General features: G+C 42.5%; 1 protein-coding gene across 3 annotated transcripts in view; it reads left to right on the top strand.

The window, feature by feature from the left end:
- LOC147678708 (phospholipid scramblase family member 5-like) overlaps positions 1 to 24,550 on the top strand; it is a 250,081-nt gene that overhangs the window by 183,421 nt on the left and 42,110 nt on the right. For all 3 annotated transcript variants that reach the window (XM_086946158.1, XM_086946157.1, XM_086946159.1), the window contains exon 4: positions 21,275 to 21,302. In XM_086946158.1, coding sequence (XP_086802284.1) covers positions 21,275 to 21,302 — 28 coding nt within the window. The remainder of the gene's footprint in view (positions 1 to 21,274; positions 21,303 to 24,550) is intronic.

Below are 24,550 nucleotides of genomic sequence, written 5' to 3'. Positions count from 1 at the left end.
AGTGTTGGATAGCAGAGGGGTAAAAATTACTAGTCCCACTCCAATAAGTGCAGCAGTAGGAAAAGTGTTGGATAGCGGAGGGGTAAACATTACTATTCCGACTCCAGTAAGTGCAACAGTAGGGAAAGTGTTGGATAGCAGAGGGGTAAAAAATACTATTCCCACTCCAATGAGTGCAACAGTAGGGTAAGTGTTGGATAGCGGAGGGGTCAAAATTGCTATTCCAACTCCAGTGAGTTTAACAGTAGGGAACGTGTTGGATTGCGGAGGGGTAACAATTACTTTTCCCACTCCAGTGGTTGCACCAGTAGAGAAAGTGTTGGATAGCGGAGGGATGACATTTACTATTCCCACTCCAGTGAGTTCAACAGTAGAGAAAGTGTTGGCTAGCAGATGGATGACATTTACTATTCCCAATCCAGTGAGGGCAACAATAGCGAAAGTGTTGGATTGGTGAGGGGTAGACATTAGTATTCTGACTGCAGTCAGTACAATATATATATATATATATATATATATATATATATATATATATATATATATATATATATATTACCTACTGGCGGTCGCCAGTAGGTATATATAGTTAGGATTTTTTCTCTATGGGATTTTTGAAAATTCTATGTCTAATAACTTTGGCGTTTGTGGACGGAATTGGCTGAAATTTTCAGGAAAATGGAATATTTTGTTTCTGAGCAGCCCCTGACAATTTGGGGGGGTTTCATCAAGGGGGGGCCGAGAAAAAAGGGGGGTCCCAAAACGCGTTTTTCCCATGTTAATTTCCATAGGGCGGTTGGCCTCACTTTTAGCTCGAACGGCTGAATGGATTTGCACGAAACTTGGCAAAATTGTAGGGACTGTTAGCCCGATGTGCCTTTGCTAGGTCTCAATATATGTGCTCCAGTGAATTTTGAGTAATTTAGGTTCAAAAAAAGATATATATCTGGGCGGAGCCTAACCACACATCTGATCTGATTGGCTGTCAGCACTTCATCCAAGAAGTGTTGGCAGCCATCTTGGGACCAATATACATGATAGCACCTCATTAAAAAGCATTGTAGTTAATAGAGGGTTTTAGGACTTTAGTTACATTATAAATCATTTGTTGATGGTACCATACTCGTTTTAGGAATTGTGGTGGGTTCTAAGGTGATTTTACCATGTGAAAAAACCTTCTGCTGTGATATCATGAATATTGTTTGAAAGAAAACTAATATCTCATGATTTTCCCACAGTGGTTTGGAAGGGGATCTATAAGCTAAACTGAAAGCATATTTTCTGTAAATTCACATTATCTTTCTCAGTCATGTGAAAATGAAGTCTGACATTCTCAGTAAAACATGTACATCCAACAAGGACAGAGACTGTCAGTTGATTCCTTTGTGTTCTACTGCAGCCTCCTAGAGTGTTCTAAAGAACAACTAGAGCGCTAACAGTCCTACTTATTACAAAGGTATGGCACACCTGAAGCCATCTTGATTGGAATAAAGTGGTAACTCTTAAAACATTTAATTTAAAAAGAAACAACATGAGGGGGTATATTTTGCCATAGAAAGTATGATTAGTGCTGCAGAATGAAAAATTAGGGCACATTTTGAGTGACTTCTCAAATCCTTTTCTATTTCATTAAAACATTCTGACATGCAGTCTCCCAAAATGGCCACCAGAGACAAAAGAGCTCAAATGTAGCCCAAATATCACCCAGATGTAGCCCAAGTATAGCCCAATGACAGAATGTCCCAGAGTGTTCTAAAGAACAACTAGAGCACTAACAGTCCTACTTATTACAAAGGTATGGCACACCTGAAGCCATCTTGATTGGAATAAAGTGGTAACTCTTAAAACATTTAATTTAAAAAGAAACAACATGAGGGGGTATATTTTGCCATAGAAAGTATGATTCGTGCTGCAGAATGAAAAATTAGGGCACATTTTGAGTGACTTCTCAAATCCTTTTCTATTTCATTAAAACATTCTGACATGCAGTCTCCCAAAATGGCCACCAGAGACAAAAGAGCCCAAATGTAGCCCAAATATCACCCAGATGTAGCCCAAGTATAGCCCAATGACAGAATGTCCCAGAGTGTTCTAAAGAACAACTAGAGCGCTAACAGTCCTACTTATTACAAAGGTATAGCACACCTGGAGCCATCGTGATGGGAATAAAGTGGTAACTCTTAAAACATTTAATTTAAAAAGGAACAAAATGAGGGGGTATATTATGCAATAGAAGGTATTATTAGTGCTGCAGAAAGAAAAATTAGGGCACATTTTGAGTGACTTTTCAAATCCTCTTCTATTTCATTAAAAAATTCTGACATGCAGTCTCCCAAAATGGCCACCAGAGACAAAAGAGCCCAAATGTAGCCCAAATATCACCCAGATGTAGCCCAAGTATAGCCCAATGACAGAATGTCCCAGAGTGTTCTAAAGAACAACTAGAGCGCTAACAGTCCTACTTATTACAAAGGTATGGCACACCTGAAGCCATCTTGATTGGAATAAAGTGGTAACTCTTAAAACATTTAATTTAAAAAGGAACAACATGAGGGGGTATATTTTGCCATATGAATTATGATTAGTGCTGCAGAAAGAAAAATTAGGCCACATTTTGAGTGACTTCTCAAACCCTCTTCAATTTCATTAAAACATTCTGACATACAGTCTCCCAAGATGGCCACCAGAGACAAAAGAGCCTAAATGTAGCCCAAATATCACCCAGATGTACCCCAAGTATAGCCCAATGACAGAATGTCCCAGAGTGTTCTAAAGAACAACTAGAGCGCTAACAGTCTTACTTATGACAAAAGTATGGCACACCAGAAGCCATCTTGATTGGAATGAAGTGGTAAGTCTGAAAACACTCAATTTAAAAAGGAACAACATGAGGGGGTTAATTTTGCCATAGAAAGTATGATTAGTGCTTCAGAAAGAAAAATTAGGGATCATTTTGAGTGACTTCTCAAATACTCTTCTATTTCATTAAAAAAATTCTGACATGCAGACTGAAACATGCACTTTGAATACCAGCAGCAGACGTCCCTGGTGAGCAGTAGCTTTACTACAGTGATCTAATGTGCAACTAGAGTGCTAACATTCAGAATTTATGGCAAATGTGTGACACATCTGAATGCCTTCTTGATGGAACCAAAGTAAACAAGCATTGAAAATGCAATAGTCTCGCCCTCGTTTAAGTTAAAGCCATTCTGTTTGTAATGAGGTGGCTTTTTAGCTTTGCTTTTATTAGTGTTTTTTCAACTTTCATGTAAATAACATGCATCTGTATGCATATAAGTATATGTATGCATGCATTTATGTTTGTATTTATATAGATATACAGATGATATATCTTTATATATGTATGTATATATATATATTCACTGAAAAAACCATAGGCTATAGACCATATATAGTTAGGAATTAGCATTTACAAAACCTTGAAAATTCACTGAAAAAACCATAGGTTATAGACCATATATAGCTAGGAAGTAGCATTTACAAAACCTTGAAAATTCACTGAAAAAACCATAGGTTATAGACCATATATAGTTAGGAATTCGCATTTACAAAACCTTATTTTACTCACACAAAACCATTGAAATTCCATATATAGTTAGTTGCACTAACTATATATCGCGCACCCGCAATCCACTGCTGATGATGTCACATATTACATCATTCATGACATGGTCAGTGACATCACTGATGACATCACTGATGACATCTCAAATGACATCACTGATGACAACATCCAGTGACTGTATGTTTCTGTAAAGTTAAAACATGTCTTACATATTGAAGAATGAGTGGATGTATAAGTGTCTGGATGAAGGATTTAGTAGGTGCATGACTGACTGTATGAGTGAGTGATTAAATGTGTCTCACTGAGTGCATGGGTTAGTGACTAAAGTGTCTTAATTTGTGCATCATTATGTCTGTTGTTCTGTAAACTGTTGCATGTGTTGATAAGTAGCTATATGAGTAACTATATGGGTTATTGATTGGTTGCCCAAGTATTTGTATGGGAGACTGAGTGTGTGTGTGGGTGGCTGGGAGGTGTATGACTCTGTGCATAGATGTGTGAGCAGTTGATTCACTAGATGTATGGTTTCAAAAGTGCATGTGGAAACAGCTGTATGGGCGGTTGACTGTGTGCATGAGTGTATTGGTGAGTGAATGGATATCTCAGTGCTACATGTCAAAGTAAGTACATATGTAAAACACAGTACATGTGAGAGTTGACATATATAAATAACTGTGTATAAGAGCCAGTGAATGTGTGAGTGGCTGTATGGATCATTGTGAACTTGTATCAGGGATTGTATAAGAGAGTAAATATGTGTTAGTATATGTTTGAATAAGTAAAGTTTGTATAACTGTATAGTTGAGGAAATGGAGGTGTGATTGATTCTTTGCATGACTGACTAGGTGTGTGAGTAACTCCATGGATGAGTGACAGTCTGTGAGTGTCTGTTTACACTGATTGTATCTAAGGTTATATTAAAGTCTGAAGAGGTTCATCGTATTATCACATGAATGATATCATCAGTGATGTGATCAGTAATGTCAAATGAGATGTCATCAGTGATGTCATCAGTGATGTCATTTGAGATGTCATCAGTGATGTCATTTGAGATGTCATCAGTGATGTCATCAGTGATGTCACTGACCATGTCATGAATGATGTAATATGTGACATCATCAGCAGTGGATTGCGGGTGCGCGATATATAGTTAGTGCAACTAACTATATATGGAATTTCAATGGTTTTGTGTGAGTAAAATAAGGTTTTGTAAATGCGAATTCCTAACTATATATGGTCTATAACCTATGGTTTTTTCAGTGAATTTTCAAGGTTTTGTAAATGCTACTTCCTAGCTATATATGGTCTATAACCTATGGTTTTTTCAGTGAATATATATATATATGTATGTATGTATGTATGTATATATATATATATATTCACTGAAAAAAACATAGGTTTTAGGCCTTATATAGTTAGGAATTAACATATACAAAACCATTGAAATTCCTCCCATATAGTTAGCTGGACATTTTATTGATATAAAACCAATGAAATTCCACATATAGTTAGTTGCACTAACTATATATTTCGCGCACCCGCAATCCACTGCTGATGATGTCACATATTACATCATTCATGACATGGTCAGTGACATCACTGATGACATCACTGATGACATCTCAAATGACATCACTGATGACAACATCCAGTGACTGTATGTTTCTGTAAAGTTAAAATATGTCTTACATATTGAAGAATGAGTGGATGTATAAGTGTCTGGATGAAGGATTTAGTAGGTGCATGACTGACTGTATGAGTGAGTGATTAAATGTGTCTCACTGAGTGCATGAGTTAGTGACTAAACTGTCTTAATTTGTGCATCATTATGTCTGTTGTTCTGTAAACTGTTGCATGTGTTGATAAGTAGCTATATGAGTAACTATATGGGTTATTGATTGGTTGCCCAAGTATTTGTATGGGAGACTGAGTGTGTGTGTGGGTGGCTGGGAGGTGTATGACTCTGTGCATAGATGTGTGAGCAGTTGATTCACTAGATGTATGGTTTCAAAAGTGCATGTGGAAACAGCTGTATGGGCGGTTGACTGTGTGCATGAGTGTATTGGTGAGTGAATGGATATCTCAGTGCTACATGTCAAAGTAAGTACATATGTAAAACACAGTACATGTGAGAGTTGACATATATAAATAACTGTGCATAAGAGCCAGTGAATGTGTGAGTGGCTGTATGGATCATTGTGAACTTGTATCAGGGATTGTATAAGAGAGTAAATATGTGTTAGTATATGTTTGAATAAGTAAAGTTTGTATAACTGTATAGTTGAGGAAATGGAGGTGTGATTGATTATTTGCATGACTGACTAGGTGTGTGAGTAACTCCATGGATGAGTGACAGTCTGTGAGTGTCTGTTTACACTGATTGTATCTAAGGTTATATTAGAGTCTGAAGAGGTTCATCGTATTATCACATGAATGATATCATCAGTGATGTGATCAGTAATGTCAAATGAGATGTCATCAGTGATGTCATCAGTGATGTCATTTGAGATGTCATCAGTGATGTCATTTGAGATGTCATCAGTGATGTCATCAGTGATGTCACTGACCATGTCATGAATGATGTAATATGTGACATCATCAGCAGTGGATTGCGGGTGCGCGATATATAGTTAGTGCAACTAACTATATATGGAATTTCAATGGTTTTGTGTGAGTAAAATAAGGTTTTGTAAAAGCGAATTCCTAACTAGATATGGTCTATAACCTATGGTTTTTTCAGTGAATTATATATATATATATATATATATATATATATATATATATATATATATATATATATATATATATATATATATATATATATGTGAGTGTGAGTGAGTGATTAAATGTGTCTTACTGAATGCATGGGTTAGTGACTCAACTGTTTTAATGTGTGCATTAGTATGTCTGTTGTTGTGTAAGCTACTGCATGTGTTGATCAGTAGCTATATGAGTGGCTATATGTGTTATTGATTGGTTGACCGAGTATTTGTATGGGAGAGTGAGTGTGTGTGTGGGTAGCTGGCATATATAAATGGCTATACATAAGAGCCACTGATTGTGCGAGTGACTGTATGGATCATTGTGTACTTGTTTCAGTAATTGTATAACAAAGTAAGTATGTGTTAATATATGTTTGAATAAGTAAGGTGTTGTGTGTATAACTGTATAGTTGAGGAAATGGCAGTGTGATAGATTATTTGCATGACTGATTAGATGTGTGAGTAACTCCATGGATGAGCGGCAGAGTGTGAGTGTCTGTATAGGTCTTCGTATGCAGATGATAGTGTTGTATTGATGAGTGACTGTATGTATGAGTCATTCTATGGGTAAATGAGTGGATGTGAGTATAGACCTAGGAATCAGTGTGTGCGTTTGTAGTAACTGGTATTGGTGTGTCAATGGTTTCAAGAATGGTAGTCTGTGTTTAACACTGGGTGTATCAAAGGTTATATTAGAGTGTGAAGAGGTGCATCGTATTATCACATGAATGATATCATCAGTGATGTGATCAGTGATGTCAATTGAGATGTCATCAGTGATGTCATCAGTGATGTTATTTGAGATGTCATCAGTAATGTCATCAGTGATGTCACTGACCATGTCATGAATGATGTAATATGTGACATCATCAGCACTGGATTGGGGGTGCGCAAAATATAGTTAGTCTAACTAAAGATATAGGCGCAATTTCAATGGTTTTGTATGAGTGAAATGTCCAGCTAACTAGAACACCCCTTAAACTTATAGTTTTTTGAGTGAATTTCAAAGGTTTTTTCAAAGCTAATTCCTAACTATATAAGGCCTCAAACCTATGTTTTTTTCAGTGAATTTCAAAGGTTTTTTTAAATGCTAATTCCTAACTATATAAGGCCTGAAGCCTATGGTTTTTTCAGTGAATTTACAAGGTTTTTTAAATGCTAATTCCTAACTATATAAGGCCTGAAACCTATGGTTTTTTCAGTGAATTTGCAAGGTTTTTTAAATGCGAATTCTATTAGCGGATAACGTTTGCATATGTTAATATCTTTGTGGGACAACCTGAGCAGCCTTAGGGATCCGAATTTTGGACCGGAGCAAGATGCTCTCTGATTGGGCCGTATTTCCTGCCTCATGCACCCTGATTGTGCCATATTTCTTGCCTTCTGCACCCTGATTGTGCTGTATTTTTTGCCTTCTGCTCCCTGATTGTGCCGTATTTGTTGCCTTCTGCACCCTGATTGTGCTGTATTTCTTGCCTTCTGCCCACTGATTGTGCCGTTTGTCGGGCCTTCTGTCCCCTGATTGTGCCGTTTTTTGTGCCCCTGCCCCCCTGATTGTATTATCTTTGCCAGTGTTGGTTCGCTGCTGGTATTGCCTTTGTCCGTGTTTTTTTTTTGCTGCCGTTATTGTCTTTGCCAGTGTTTTTTTCTGCCGTTATTGTCTTTGCCAGTGTTTGTTTGCTGCCGTTATTGTCTTTGCCAGTGCTTGTTCTCTGCTGGTATTATCTTTGCCAGAGCTGTGTGGGCTGTGGGAGCTGTGTGGGCTGTGAGAGCTGTGTGGGCTGTGTGGGCTGTGAGAGCTGTGTGGGCTGTGAGAGCTGTGTGGGCTGTGAGAGCTGTGTGGGCTGTGAGAGTGTGGGCTGTGCTGTGAGAGCTGTGTGGGCTGTGAGAGCTGTGTGGGCTGTGAGAGCTGTGTGGGCTGTGAGGGCTGTGAGGGCTGTGAGGGCTGTGTGGGCAGTGAGGCCTGTGAGAACTGTGTTGGCTGTGAGAGCTGTGTGGGCTGTGAGGGCTGTGTGGGCTGTGAGGGCTGTGTGGGCTGTGAGGGCTGTGTGGGCTGTGAGGGCTGTGTGGGCTGTGAGAGCTGTGTGGGCTGTGAGAGCTGTGTGGGATGTGAGAGCTTTGTGGGCTGTGAGGACTGTGTGGGCTGTGAGGTCTCTGTGGGCTGTGAGAGCTGTGAGAGCTGTTTGGGCTGTGAGAGTGTGAGCCATGTGGGCTGTGAGAGCTGTGTTGGCTGTGAGAGCTGTGTGGGCTGTGAGAACTGTATGGGCTGTGTTGGCTGTGTGGGCTGTGAGAGCTGTGTTGGCTGTGAGAGCTGTGTTGGCTGTGAGAGCTGTGAGAGCTGTGTGGGCTGTGAGCTCTGCTTCTTTTGTGCCTCGGTCTACCTAGCACAAGATGGATGCCAACACTTCCTGGTTTGTAGTGTTGACAGCCAATGAGCATGCAGCTTTGTCTGGAAGGCATGCTGATTGGCTGCTACTGTCTATCAACACTCCAAAACAGAAACAGTTGGCAGCCATCTTGTGCCTCAGTAGACTAAGGCACAGGAAAGCAGGAAAAGAAATGTGTAGAACTCAAAAAGGGGGCAGGGTAGAAGCACCCTGACCCTCTAGGCCTGCTCAGGGGGTCCCACAAGGACCCCCAAGGCCCCTAAAATTGTTTTTTTTTTTTTTTAAATCGCGGGGTGCTCGCACGGTGCGCGCACGGTGCTCGCACTGTGCGCGCTTATAGATATATAATTGATTTCAACTTGAATTTTCTCAGCAACTACTGGAGGGATTTACACCATTTAAGCAAAAGCGTGATCTGCGAATCAGACTCTACCATTTTGCCAAATTTCTTGTAATTCCGTTCAGCCGTTCGGGCTGTAGCCGTGTCTAAAGGTCCTATGGAAAATTGCATGGGGAAAACACGTTTTGGGACCCCCCTTTTTTCTCAGCCCCCGCTTCACGAATCCCCCCGAAACTTTCAGGGAAGGAGCGGAGCGTAATGCGCCATCTTCTTTGAGAAATTCACATAGATTGATCAACCGGCGCCAAAGTTATTCCCAATAGAATGTTGCGGATTTCCTATGGTAACTAGGTCCTAACTATATATACCTACTGGCGACCGCCAGTAGGTAATATATATATATATATATATATATATATATATATATATATATATATATATATATATATATATATATATATATATATATATATATATATATATATATATATATATATATATATATATATATATATATATATATATATATATATATATTACCTACTGGCGGTTGACAGTAGGTAGTTATAGTTAGGACCTATTATCCATAGGAAAAGGGTTATTTGATTTGCCTATATCTTTGGCGCTGTTTGACCAATCTTTGCAACATTTTCAAAACTGGTGGCCCGCTCTGGTCAGTTCCTGTCCTGAAAGCTTTAGGGTGATTTGTCAAGCGGGCCGAGAAAAAAGGGGATCCCCGAAGTGCATTTTCCTCATGTTTTATTTCAATAGGAATTTTTGGAACAGGCTACAGACCGAACTGCTGAACAGAATTACTCCTGCGCTTCATTATTGTTAAGCCCCAGATGGGCCAGTTCCCAGGGGCATGCCCAAATTATATAGTGGGGGCCCGTGGGGGCACCCGCAGCCCAAGGGACCGCTACTTCCCAGGGCTTTATTGATGATTTGCATTGGGCACCCAGCCCCAGGGACCACCACCTCCCCGGGGCTCTTATTTTGAATATAATAAAATGGGTGTGGGGGCCTTATGCTCCCCCACACCTCGGGGACCTCCTCCTCCCTGGGGCTTTGCCAATTAGATGCTAGGGGCACACAGCGCCCTGCAGCCCTGGGGACCTCCACCTCGCCGGGGCTCTTATTTTTATAAATAAACTGTGTGTGGGGGGCTTCAGCCCCCCCATGCTCTGGGGGCTCCTCCTCCCTGGGGCTTTGCCAATTAGATACAGGGGCACATGGCGTCCCCCCACCACCTCCCGGGGCTGTGTTCTATAAAAAAAATGTGTGTGGGGGGGCTCAAGCCCCCCACATGCCCCGGGGACACTAAATATGCAAATTTGATGGTCCGTTATGGGCCTCCTTCCCCGGAGACCACCTCCTCCCCGGGGCTTTAGATATGAAAGGAGGGGTGCCACGCAGCCTCCCTCCTGGAGCCTTTGATGGCTCAGGGAACCGCCACCCCCTAGGGCCGTTTCCTGCAATGTCCCGGGGAGCTGCATGTCAGCAGCTCCCCTTGTGCAAAAGCAATGCCAGCTCTCGCAGGAGGCGGGGAGCCGGCGGGACCATGGGGGCATTGGGGCTTCCCCCACGGTCCCCAACTTAGAGGCCAGCCCCTGGGGCCAGAAGTGGCCTGGGAGGGGGGCCACGCGGCCCCCCTCCCCTATAATTAATTTTTTTTTTAAATAATAAAACCACGGGAAGGGCTCCCAGGGCCATAATTGTCCTGAGGAGGGGGGCCACGCTGCCCCCTCCCAAAAATAAAAACACAAATAAAAAGGCTCGCCAGGCCCCGGGGGATGGGGTCATAATTGGCCTCTGGAGGGGGGCCACACGGGCCCCCTCCCCAAATTAATATATATATATTTTTTTAAAGGCTGCCAAGCCCTGGGCGATGGGGTCTCCGGGGCCAAAAGTGGGCCAGGGAAGGGAGGCCACGCTGCCCCCCTCCCATAAAAGACACCACTCTGTAAATGCGCCCCTGTTGCGTTGTTAGGGAATTAATACCCCTTCAATCCTAAGGGTCCCTGGGGGCCAACTAGCCAACCAGGTATCTCCAGTAAGCGCCACTGAGCTGCATTGCAGAGAGGTGGTCCAAGGCCACGTCCCTATTTACACCAGTCTGCAAACGTGGCTTCTGGTGCACTGCTGGTGGGGCGATGAGGTCCTCTTGTGTCCTGAGGACCTCAGGACACAAGTGGACTTTATCCTCCAAGCAGCAGTGCACCAGAAGCCGCGTTTGCAGCGTGGTGTCAAAAGGGGCGTGGCCTTAGAGCAACTCTCTGCAACGCAGCTCTGTGGTGCTTACTGAAGGTACCTGGTGGGCTAACTACCCCTCCTGTTACCGCCAGTAAATCCCACGCAGTGGGTTAGCTAAAAGGTGTTTGGAGGCCACGCTCACCTTTCTCCACCACTCTGCAAACACGACTGCTATGTTATAGTTAGAAATTAGCATTTAAAAAACCTTTGAAAATCACTAAAAAAAAATTGGTTTCAGGGACGTTATAGTGATAAATTAGCATTTAAAAAACCTATAAGATTCACTGAAAAAAACATAGGTTTCAGGGATGTTATAGTTAGAAATTAGCATTTAAAAAAACATAGAAATTCACTGAAAAAAACATAGGTTTCAGGGACATTATAGTGATAAATTGGCATTAAAAAAGCAGCCTCTTACCCCCTTGCTCCTTGCTTACAGACGCGGCCGGCCCTGTAAGGGTTGTAGGCGGCTTGCTGTGTTTAATTTCTAACACCCCTTGGGACTTTTTGCCTTGCTGTGCAATTGCTTCCTCTACGCCGCCCCGTGGGGTTGTAGGCGAATTTGAATGTTGTTTTTCTCAAAAAAACAAACTTAATACTAAAAAATCTATAAGATTCACTGAAAAAACCATAGGTTTCAGGGATGTTATAGTTAGAAATTAGCATTTAAAAAAAACATAGATATTCACTGAAAAAATCATAGGTTTCAGGGTCGTTATAGTTAGCTAGACATTTCACTTGTACAAAACCAGAGAAATTTGGCCATTATAGTTAGTTTAGCTAACTATAACTCGCGCCCCCGCAATGCACTGCTGATGACATCACATATTACATCATTCATGACATGACCTGTGACATCACTGATGACATCTCAAATTACATCACTGATGACATCGTCCACGTGATAATCTGATACAACTCCTCACACCCTAATATAACCTTTATTACACCCACTGTTAAAAACTTTCAAAACCATAGACACACCAGTACCAGTTACTACATACCCACTCAGTGATTCTTAAGTCTACACACACATCCACTTATTCACCCATACAGTCACTCATACATGCAGTCACTCATTAATACAGCACTATCATGTGCACACATAGTCCTATACAGACACTGACACACTGCCACACATCCATAGCTACTCACACACCTAGTCAGTCATGCAAAGAATCAATCACACTCCCATGTACTCACCTATACAGTTATACACACACCACCTCACTTATTCATACAGATACTAACACATACTTACTCTCTTATGCAATCACTGATACAAGCACACACTCATGCAGACAGCCACTCCCACAATCACTCACTCTCACATATAGTCATTTACATACTCCAATACTCACATATGCTGCATTTCATATATGTAGTTACTCACACATGTACCACTGAGATATCCATTCACTCACCTATACACGCACTCACAAACCATACAACCCTTCTCAGATACACTCTTGAACCCATATACCCAGTGAATCACCCACTCATACATCTATGCACAGAGTCACACACCCCCACCGACCCACACAGACACTGAGGCACCCATACAGATACTCAGACAACCAATCAATAACCCATATAGTCACTCATTGTTGCACACCTCGTGTAGGTACTTGTGTGGGAACTTAGCACCACACGTTGGACATTTCTTAAATGGAGTCCTTTCCATGGACTCCGGGCTTGACCACGTCGAGAAAGGCCTCCTGTTCGTTGACGTAGATCAAAGTTTTTCTTTGATGTTGGAATCGAAACGCGTCCGAATGGAAATGAAATCGCGTTCGATAACAATACCGTCGAATTGGAAAGGGAATACGCGCCGAAAAGTCACTTCTTTCCGAAGTCGATCTGGAGCGCTTCAATCCTCATCCGAACCCGATGGCGGAAAAAAAACAATCTAAGGATGGAGCCGATGCCTATGCGCACTAGCAACCAAAGGAGGAGTCACCAAGCTACAAAAGACTCTCCAAGAGAAAAAACAAGTGCAATCATCCGAGCCCAACACCAGATGGCGATCTATTCATAATGTACCACTCTGCAGCCCTCTATGCCAAGAACAGATGCATACTGGTAAGTAGCATATTCCTTACACAGTTTACTCACTAACCCATGCATTAACTAAGACACATTTATTCACTCACTTATACAGTCAGTCATGCACCTACTAAATCATCTATTCAGACACTCATATACCCACTCATACTTCAATACACCTTGGCATATATATATATATATATATAACATATTTAAAATTTACAGAAACACACATTCACTGGATGATGTCATCAGTGATGTCATCAGTGATGTACCATGAGATGTCATCAATGATGTCACTGACCATGTCATGAATGATGTAATATGTGATGTCATCAGCAGTGCATTGCGGCGACGTGAGTTATAGTTAGCTGAACTAACTATAACGGCTGAATTTCTCTGGTTTTGTACGAGTGAATGGCTAATTAACAATAACGTCCCTAAAACCTATGTTTTTTTCATTGAAAAAAATATATATATATATCTATATATAAATGTGTTAAAAATTAAAATACAAATATAGTTATTATTACAAATAAAAACAAGTTATAATGTTAAATATATATAACAAATACCTACAAATATTATATTAAATACAATAAAAAAATATTTTCAAAGAAATATTTTTAGTTAGAAATTAATTAGAGACAACAAAAAAAATATTACATACATTTAGTTTATTTACTTCCTACCCTATAACACCACGCACTTCACAGCTCATATCTAAATTAAAATATATATATATTACCATAAGTAACATAATTATCAATTAAAGAAATATTATTAATTGAAAAACAAATTAATACAAGTAAAAATGTGTTAACTTCCCACCCTTTGCCCAGCTAAAATTAAACTGTAAAAACAAAAAATTACATAATTTACATTTATTTTCAATTAGAAAACGTATAGTATTCAAGAACTAATTATAAAGTAAGTAAAAATAATGTATTCCCCTCCATTTTGCCCTATAAACCCAAAACCCACATACAAAAAAATTAAGCAAATACCTTAATTAATTATCAATTAATTACTATTAATGATCAACAAATTATTAATTAAACATAAATTTCTTCCCATCATTTACCCCATAAACTCCACAACCCACACCTAAACCGTATTACACAATTTCCATATTTAATTTTCAAATAATTATTTAATATTAATTAACAACTATTAATGAAATTTAAAAAAATCTTCCCACCCTTTACCCCTATAAACCCCACAACCCGCACCTAAAATGAATTACACAATTTCCATATTTAATTTTCAATTAATTAATTAATTAACAACTAATTAATAATTAATTAAAAATAAATTACTTCCTACCCTTTACCCCTATAAACCCCACAACCCATACCTGCAAAAAAGTACCCAATTACCTTAATTAACTACCAATTAATTAATTAATATTGATTAACAACCAACTAATAATTAATTACAAATAAATTACTTCCCACAATTAACACTATAAAATAGCAATTCAATAAATATTAATAAATAAAAATAATCATTAATTTATTATAATTAAATTACTGTCCACCTATTCCCCTATAAACCCACAAACCCACTATGTGACTAAAAAATGTAAAATGGAATTAAAGTAAAATTGATAACTACTAACAATTTAACACATATATTAAAAAACATAAGCAATACTTATACAAAAAAATACATCACATACATTCAAAATATAAACTGGGTTCTTCCTCGCCGGAAAGTATAAACTGGGTTCTTCCTCGCCAGAAGAACCCAGAGAGTCCCCCTCCCCCGTTCCGATCCACGGCCACCGAAGTCATCTGCGGCGTCCCGCAAGGATCCTCACTCAGCCCCACCCTTTTCAACGTCTACATGAGCCCTCTCGCAGCCATCGCCCGCCAACACAACCTCAACATCCTCTCCTACGCCGACGACACCCAGCTGATCCTCTCCCTCACCAACGACCCCGCCACCGCCAAAGCCAACCTCCAGGAAGGAATGAGAGACGTCGCAGAATGAATGAAGATCAGCCGTATGAAACTGAACTCAGACAAGACGGAAGTCCTCATCCTCGGACCATCTCCCTCCGCCTGGGATGACTCCTGGTGGCCCCCTGCCCTGGGCAGCGCACCCAAACCAACGGACCACGCACGCAACCTGGGCTTCATCCTGGACTCCTCCCTCACGATGACCAAGCAAGTGAACGCCGTCTCATCATCCTGCTTCAACACCCTGCGCATGCTCTGAAAGATCTTCCGATGGATCCCCACCGAAACCAGGAAGACGGTCACCCAGGCCCTCGTCACCAGCCGTCTGGACTACGGGAACACCATCTACGCTGGAACCACAGCCAAACTCCAGAAAAGACTCCAGGGCATTCAGAACGCCTCAGCACGACTCATCCTGGACATCCCTCGCTGCAGCCACATCTCCGCCCACCTGAAAGACCTGCACTGGCTCCCCGTCAACAAGAGGATCACATTCAGACTCCTCACCCACGCACACAAGGCTCTCCACAACATGGGCCCGAAGTACCTCAACAGCCGCCACACTTTCTACACACCCACCCGCCAGCTCCGATCCGCCCGCCTCGCCCTCGTCACCGTCCCACAATTTCGGAAATCCACCGTCGGAGGAAGATCCTTCTCCTACCTGGCAGCCAAGACATGGAACTCCCTCCCCACTCACCTACGGCTGACCCTGGATCATCTCTCCTTCAGGAAACAACTCAAGACCTGGTTGTTCGAGCAGGAGCGACCCCCCCCCCCCCCTCCTCAGCGCCTTGAGACCCTTACGGGTGAGTAGCGCGCTATACAAATTCTGTGATTGATTGATTGATTGAACACTGATTTAAAAATCGATATTTTAAACAACTATATTTTTGCAAACGATATTAATGACTTCTATATTTTTTAAAACAATATTTTTTTCCTTAAATTCGAAATTCTTGACCATGATATTCTTGCTGTCGATATTTCTGTGCCACAATATTTACTACTAGATATTTATGTAAGTCGACATTTCCAACTCGATATTCTATTTGAATACCACCACTGATGCATGTTATTGCCTACAACCACTGATGCATATAATGTCAAAAACCACTGGCGAATGTTACAGCCCAGGACCAATGATGGATATAATGTCAGAGACCACTGATGCAAATTACATGAGCACTGCGATGTTATGACAGCGTTGTAAACGCTGTTTCCCGGCAGGAGACCAGAGGTAGTATGGTGCAGAAATTCTACTGCTGGCCACGGCGTAGCAAGACACACTTCTGAGAAGGGTGGTAAACTGCGAGTGTTTTGCGACCCCAATTGCCGTCGCAAAACATTCATATATAGGTTTTGGACTGGCTATTAGGAAAAGATGCCCTTGGAACGCCCCTTCCTAATAGTGAGTCACAAACCCTATTTTGCGAGTCGCTAATTGGTTAGCAACTCATAAAATAGGGGTACTACATTGAGTACATTTGGCCCCCAATACATTACTGTAAATGTCATTCGATGTTCATGATAGTCTGAGGTCATGGAGAGGTGTTACATACTTACAGGTCCCAATCTCGTTTGATTTTATCTGAACCAAAGCCTCGTAGACTCAGAAAAGAGAAGGACTCCTGCAAGTGGATATATGTAATGTCTCCACTGGTGAGCGTGCATAGTTTTTTTTTTTTAAACTTTATTTATGATTTTACAACATAGAAAAATAATCCCCCCCCCCATAAATTGGCATCAATCATCAAGAATGTGTATACTGTACGATAACCTCATTATGGCACTATGTGGTACAGTGAGTACAGTTCAGGCTGTGTTCATGAGCGACGTAAGGATCACATCAATAACAGGAAATACTGTTGAGGCACAGGCAGTGCACCTATACCAGAGCGGCTCCAACCTCCCCACCCCCCTCACCCTCCCTCTCAGACCCCGATTCCCCCGAAGAGAATAGTTCAGCACTCGTGCCATCTGAATCGCTGTGAGACAACTCCGTGGCACACATGACTCGCCATGCAAGGAGATCATCCTGCAACCTCTCATCCCTGCGGGTACTCTGCATATGCGTCTCCTCAGCCAGTGACCACTCCCTTACATCTTTACGCCAAGCTGACAACTCAGTAGCCCTCCGCCCCATCCATTTGATCGCTACCCTACGCCTCGCCAGCAGCAACATTATTTGCAAAAGTTTGTAGGAAAGGTTCCTCTTCCTAGGCTTAGGGACCAGGGCTAATAGGCAGTGAAGCGGGGTCAGGTCAATCCGGAGGCCGGTTACGGCGTGTATACGATCCACCACCCCCCTCCAGAAGCTACAGACCAAGGGGCAGTCCCAGGCCAGGTGTAGGAACCCCGCTTTCTTTATCCCACATCTGGGGCAGTTGTCCTCCCTGTCTCTCGAAAAATGCTTCAAGGAAAGCGGGGTTAAGTAGGTACGATGCATAAAGTTGAAATGTGTCAATTTGAATCTCGCATTGCAGGACACTCTATGGGTAAGGCTCCCTATGCGCTTACACTGTCCCGGGTTCAGAGTGAGTCCCAGGTCTGTCTCCCAGGCCCCCCAGGAAGGCGAAATTGGCGGGGTCGAGTCCTGCCTCATGGCCGAATACAGCAGAGATATCAGACTATGCCCTCTACCGTGAACATGCTTAGTTAACTCTGTCTGTAACACCCATGACAGATCAGCATTTGCCTAGTCACCGTTTTAAAGAAACGGTGTGCCAAGGTCAAACCCTCTGCATTTGTAAATGGTTGTTTATATAGAAGTCAATTAGGAAATTACTAGTAGGTTAGTCTTGCAAGTTTCACAATAAGGATATATAGGAAGAGGGAGGTGAAGCTATTTGGCAAAAAATTACGTAGCTTGGTCTAATGAGGAAGCAGGGATTAGAAGTTGTGTGACAAAGCAGCGATGCAACACTTCTCAGTGCTCCCTCTTAGCGACACCATAGATGAGCCGTATTTAAAGTTCGGCACATCATGTCGCACGGAGTTACAGATATGTCAGTATTCCTGATGTATCTGTATGCGCAAAAGTGGCTCATTGCTGGGGTCTGTCTAGGGTGTGTCTGAAAACAGGCATGACTCCAGCAATATGTCCTTTCACATGGGTCAATCCCCATGTGAAAAGGTTCTGTGTCACCCCCATGAGGCAGGCGTAAGGTTTTCACGCAATGGCGACTCTTCTACGAGGCTTTAATGCGGGGGAACGCCCCCCTGAATACATTACACCTGACTCAGGTATAATGTACTGCAGGGGTTAACAAAGTGACGCATCTGTGTCACTTTGTAAATAGGGCGCAACATGGCGTCCTTTTAACGCCGCCAGCGCATCACAAAAAGTGACGCACTAGGGGCGCAAAAGTGTTGCAAGGCTCATAAATGAGCCCCAGAGTTTTTAGGAGTGCGAGAACGGGTGGGAGGGGCTTGGTCAAGGATATTGATCTTTGACGTGTATAAAGATGGGTGTACGCCACGTGCATGCCAAGGTTTTGAAAGCTTTTGTCTGCTTTGAAATTATGCAGCTGGAGGCAGAGCGTGGGGGGTGGTGATTCTCCTTAAGCTCAAAGAACGTTCCCAGGATGCACCTCATCAAGTGTGGCACCTGCCTTCCCCCTCTCCCGGAGTGCACCCGCCCTCCACCCTTCATGTTAAAGGGTCTCTACGGCTCCTGTGGCTTCCATGCCAGGAGCCTGGGGGTGGCTGAAAAGCCCCCAGGAAGGGTGCCCCCTTCCAGAAGCCTGGACACCCGAGGAGGGGTACAGTGAATAAGAGCCTGACCACTGAAGCCGGATTCAGTCTCAGACTCCACCGAAGTAAAATGATCAGTGTCCTGGGCTCAGAGCCGTGGAACCCGCCAAGACACGAGCCAAGAAACCAAACACACAAGTCAATCCATCAATCATGGGTTTGTTAAGGGAGACTACCCACCCGAAAGGGTCTCAAGGCGCCGGGTGGTGGGAGGCGCAAGGTCCTGTCCATCAAGGAGGAGGTATATCCTAGAGCCATGTTTTTAGGTCTTTCGAGAAGTTGGGAAGTGATGTTGTCTGTCTGAGGTGGAGCGGCAGAGCGTTCCAGGCTCTGGCCACGAGGAAGGAGAAAGAGCGGCCTCCTGATCTGGACTTCCTGGTGCGAGGAGTCACGGCATAGGAGAGCTGGACTGTAGGGTCCTTTGGGGTGCGTGGAATGGGAGTCAGCTATTCAGGTATGCTGGTCCGGTGTTGTAGAGGGCTTTGTGTGCGTGGGTGAGAATCTTGAAGGTGATTCTTGCCTCGATGGGGAGCCAGTGGAGTGTGCGCTGGTGATGTGGTAGTGTTGTGGCTGGTTGAGGATTAGTCTGGCGACGACGTTCTGGATGTTTTGAAGTTTGTGGTGTTTGTTGTTTCCAGAGTAAGAGTGCGTTGCCATAGTCAAGTCTGCTGGTGACGAGGGCATGTGTGTCAGTCTTTCTGTGTTCGGGGGGGATCCATTTGAAGGTCTTGCGTTGGAGGCGGACGGTGTGGAAGCAGGAGGATGCAACGGAGTTAATCTGGCAGTATATTTTGAGTTCGGAGTCCAGGATGAGTCTGAGGTTGCGTGCGTAGTCCGTTGGGGTGGGCGGACTTCTGAGGGCGGGGGGCCACCAGGTGTCATTCCAGGCCCATGATGAGTACTTCTGTTTTGTCCGTGGTGAGTTGCAGACAGCATCTCTTCATCCATTTGGCGACTGCTTCCATGCCTTCTTGAAAGTTGAATTTAGCTGCGTTGGGTTCGTTGGAGAGGGAGAGGATGAGTTGGTTGTCGTCTGTGCATGAAACAATATGGACTCCGTGTGTTCTGACAATGGGAGTGAGCAGAGCCATGTAGATGTTGAACAATGTGGAGCTGAATGAGGATCCTTGGAGGACTCCGCAGGAGGTCGGTGTGGGGTCCGAGAGGAACGGAGGGAGTCTAACCCGCTGCGTTCTGCCAGAGAGGAACGAGTGGGTCCAGTCGAGGGCCTTTGACAGATCCCTGCGTCGTGAGGTCTGTATGTTAGGGTGCGGTGAGACACTGTGTCGAAGGCTGCTGAAAGGTCGAGGAGGGTAAGGGCAACTGTCACTCATCTGTCCAGGAGGGAGCGGATGTCGGAGAGGAGGCTGAAGGCAAGCCTCTTCTCCAGAGGGGCTCCTCCCCCACCAGGGTCATGTCCCCACTGGCCTTCCCCTTCTCTAAATTGGCCCTCTGCTCCTCCTCGTGCGGTTCATCCCCCACAGAAGCCTAAAATGAAGCCCCACAGCCTGGCCCCTCCCTCCCTTCCATAGAGCGCTACAAACACTTTGTATTGCATTGTATTGAAATTGCATGTATATAGCACTTACTGTAGGGTTTTGACTTATCGCCTCCAGTGAGCCTGTCACGGTCTAAGGCTATCCAAAACACATAAACAAATGAATGAATGAATAAATGCAAATAAATTAATGAGTTGCTGAATAAATAAATAAATACATGCATACACGAATGAGTGTATGAATGAATAAATGCATGCATACATGAATGAATGAGTGGATGAAGAAATAAACAAATATATGCAAACATAAATTGAAGTTTGGATGAATGAATAATTACATTCATGAATGAATGAATAAATGCATACATACATGAATGAGTTGATAAATAAATTCATTCATACACGAATAAGTGTATGAATGAATAAATAAATACATGCATACATTAACGATTGAGTAGATGAGTAATAAATGAATATATGCAAACATAAATTAGTGTGTGAGTGAACGAATAATCAATTTCATACATGAATGAATCAATCAATAAATACGTGCATGCATACATAAATGAATGACTGGATGAATGAACACATGAGTGAAAGTGAAAGTGGCTAGTCCTTGGCTCAGTGTGTTATGCCTTCAGTTAGTGCTCCCAAGACTGAGTTCTGTGTTTTTTACCCTCTGCAGGTGGACCAGATTCTAATCCATCAGAAGAGTGAGTACATTCTGTCATTTTACTTGACACTGACGAGGTGACTTATGCACACTAAGATAAAGCACATATAAATACAGAAACTGCAAATAACCACTCATGCACTTGAGTCCAGTTCTATGTCAGAACATCACGTACAAAAACTTTGTTTTGCAAAAATATCTAGGCCAGAACATTTGCTACCACAATATTGAGAAGGTCATTATTGATAGGTTAGTATGGATTTATTGATGTTAACTTCGTATCTATCAATCCTGAGGACATATATTTTACACAATATTCTGATAAAATAAATTTTTTCTTCATTTACCAAAATGCCAGGGGTAGCGGAAGTGACATTACATACCCTTTGACCTTAATGACATCACAGGAAGTGACCCTCGATCCTCGTTTTTTCCCAGGAAGTCATGTGACATGTCCTTAACCATGATGACATCACAATAATTGACACTGATGAAGTTCCATTCTAACTGCATGAATAATATGACTACACAATACAGACAAAGGTGTATTTAGACCCGCCCATATTATGAGGCTGGCGTGAACTTTGAAAGTTCTGGAACGTAATACTTGCCCTCCATTGAGCGAGCAAAGCAAGAACGCAGGCCTCTCCTAGGGAGTTTAAACACCTGAGAACATTTTTAAAAGAATGTGATCAGGGACTGCATTTTAAAGCACAATTTCCACATACATTTTCTAAACAAATAGCCATAGACTGTGAAAGGGCACTCATTAAATTTTCAAACCCTTTCATGGGTTCCAAGCCAGTGAAAGCGGACAGCCCCCAAGAGCTGACTGCATTTAAAAAAATGTGAAATGGATGCCCACTAATTTTTAAAAATCAGCTCCGTTGTGCCATGGCTAGCATTTTGTCATTGGTGCCCCCATATCCCAGGGGTGCCCCCGGTATGCCAGAGCCAGAATATTTCCACTGATGCCATCCCTAGTGACCTTTATTTAAAAAATACCTTGTATATCCGTGCCAACATTTTCTCCTGGCTGCCCGCTTCCATATGCCAGGTTGCCTTCCTTTATGCCAAGAATAGCCTTCAATGTGTTAGCACCAGCATTTTTCCACAAATGTTCCATATACCAAGACATACCACTAGTGTGACAATACCAGTATTTTCACGTGGGTGTTCATTATGCCAAGAATCATTTCTAGTGTGCCATTATTTTCACATGGTTATTCATTAGGCCATTACTTCTAGTATCTAAGAACAAAAGGGGATAGGTCCATAAACACGTGGTGGGGGCGAGACTCTTTATAGAATATATAACACAAATTGCCGAACCACAAAATCTCTACAAGCTTATTAGGAGGGAAAAGATCAATTTATTGTGATCCCCCTCTACATCCTGTGTCAATGTTTATTATCTTTTTCAAGTTATGACAAGCTCTATGACAGAAAACAACAATACATTAAATATTTACACACCTATATGTACTTTGTACATAGATGAAAAACAGATTCTTTACACAGTACAAAAAGAACATTTCTTGCATCAAACATTACAAAAAACTAAGAATATATCACAACCAACATTAGAACAAACATTACAATCAAAAAATGAAAAAAATAGGAAAAACCAATCAAGGGGGAATTATAAGCAAATGAATGGCTCTTAAACAAATCAATACTGGACCAGCCGGTCCTAGTATCGTAGAGATGACCACCCTATGAAAGTGCCATGTTTCATAGGGTGGAATAAAATGTTTGTTTAAGAGCCATTCATTTGCTTATAATTCCCCCTTGATTGATTTTTCCTATTTTTCCTACAAATAGTGCTACTTGGCCCTATTGTAATTGGGGTCAGAGCACTACTTGGCCCTATTGTAATTGGGGTCAGAGCACTAGTTGGCCCTATTGTAATTGGGGTCAGAGCACTAGTTGGCCCTATTGTAATTGGGGTCAGAGCACTAGTTGGCCCTATTGTAATTGGGGTCAGAGCACTAGTTGGCCCTATTGTAATTGGGGTCAGAGCACCAGTTGACCCTATTGTAATTGGGGTCAGAGCACTAGTTGGCCCTATTGTAATTGGGGTCAGAGCACTAGTTGACCCTATTGTAATTGGGGTCAGAGAACTAGTTGGCCCTATTGTAATTGGGGTCAGAGCACTAGTTGACCCTATTGTAATTGGGTTCAGGGCACTACATGACCCTATTGTAATTGGAGTCAGAGCACTAGATGGCCCTATTGTATTTGGGGTCAGAGCATTACTTGGCCCTATTGTAATTGGGGTCAGAGCACTAGTTGACCCTATTGTAATTGGGGTCAGAGCACTAGTTGACCCTATTGTAATTGGGGTCAGAGCACTAGTTGGCTCCATTGTAATCGGAGTCAGAGCACTAGATGGCCCTTTTGTAATTGGGGTCAGAGCAGTAGTTGGCCCTATTGTAATTGGGGTCAGAGCACTAGTTGGCCCTATTGTAATTGGGGTCAGAGCACTAGTTGACCCTATTGTAATTGGGGTCAGAGCACTAGTTGACCCTATTGTAATTGGGGTCAGAGCACTAGTTGGCTCCATTGTAATTGGAGTCAGAGCACTAGATGGCCCTTTTGTAATTGGGGTCAGAGCAGTAGTTGGCCCTATTGTAATTGGGGTCAGAGCACTAGTTGGCTCCATTGTAATTGGAGTCAGAGCACTAGATGGCCCTTTTGTAATTGGGGTCAGAGCAGTAGTTGGCCCTATTGTAATTGGGGTCAGAGCACTAGATGGCCCTATTGTAATTGGGGTCAGAGCACTAGTTGACCCTATTGTAATTGGGGTCAGAGCACTAGTTGGCTCCATTGTAATTGGAGTCAGAGCACTAGATGGCCCTTTTGTAATTGGGGTCAGAGCAGTAGTTGGCCCTATTGTAATTGGGGTCAGAGCACTAGTTGGCCCTATTGTAATTGGGGTCAGAGCACTAGTTGACCCTATTGTAATTGGGGTCAGAGCACTAGTTGGCCCTATTGTAATTGGGGGTCAGAGCACTACTTGGCCCTATTGTAATTGGGGTCAGAGCACTACTTGGCCCTATTGTAATTGGGGTCAGAGCACTAGCTGGCCCTATTGTAATTGGGGTCAGAGCACTAGTTGGCCCTATTGTAATTGGGGTCAGAGCAGTAGTTGGCCCTATTGTAATTGGGGTCAGAGCACTAGATGGCCCTATTGTAATTGGGGTCAGAGCACTAGTTGGCCCTATTGTAATTGGGGTCAGAGCACTACCTGGCCCTATTGTAATTGGGATCAGAGCACTAGTTGGT

Source organism: Lissotriton vulgaris, chromosome 12, assembly GCF_964263255.1.
Source record: "Lissotriton vulgaris chromosome 12, aLisVul1.2, whole genome shotgun sequence".
In the NCBI taxonomy this organism is placed as follows: Eukaryota; Metazoa; Chordata; class Amphibia; order Caudata; family Salamandridae; genus Lissotriton; species Lissotriton vulgaris.
The sequence above is the reverse complement of the archived record's forward strand: the minus strand, read 5'-3'. Positions and strand labels throughout refer to the sequence as shown.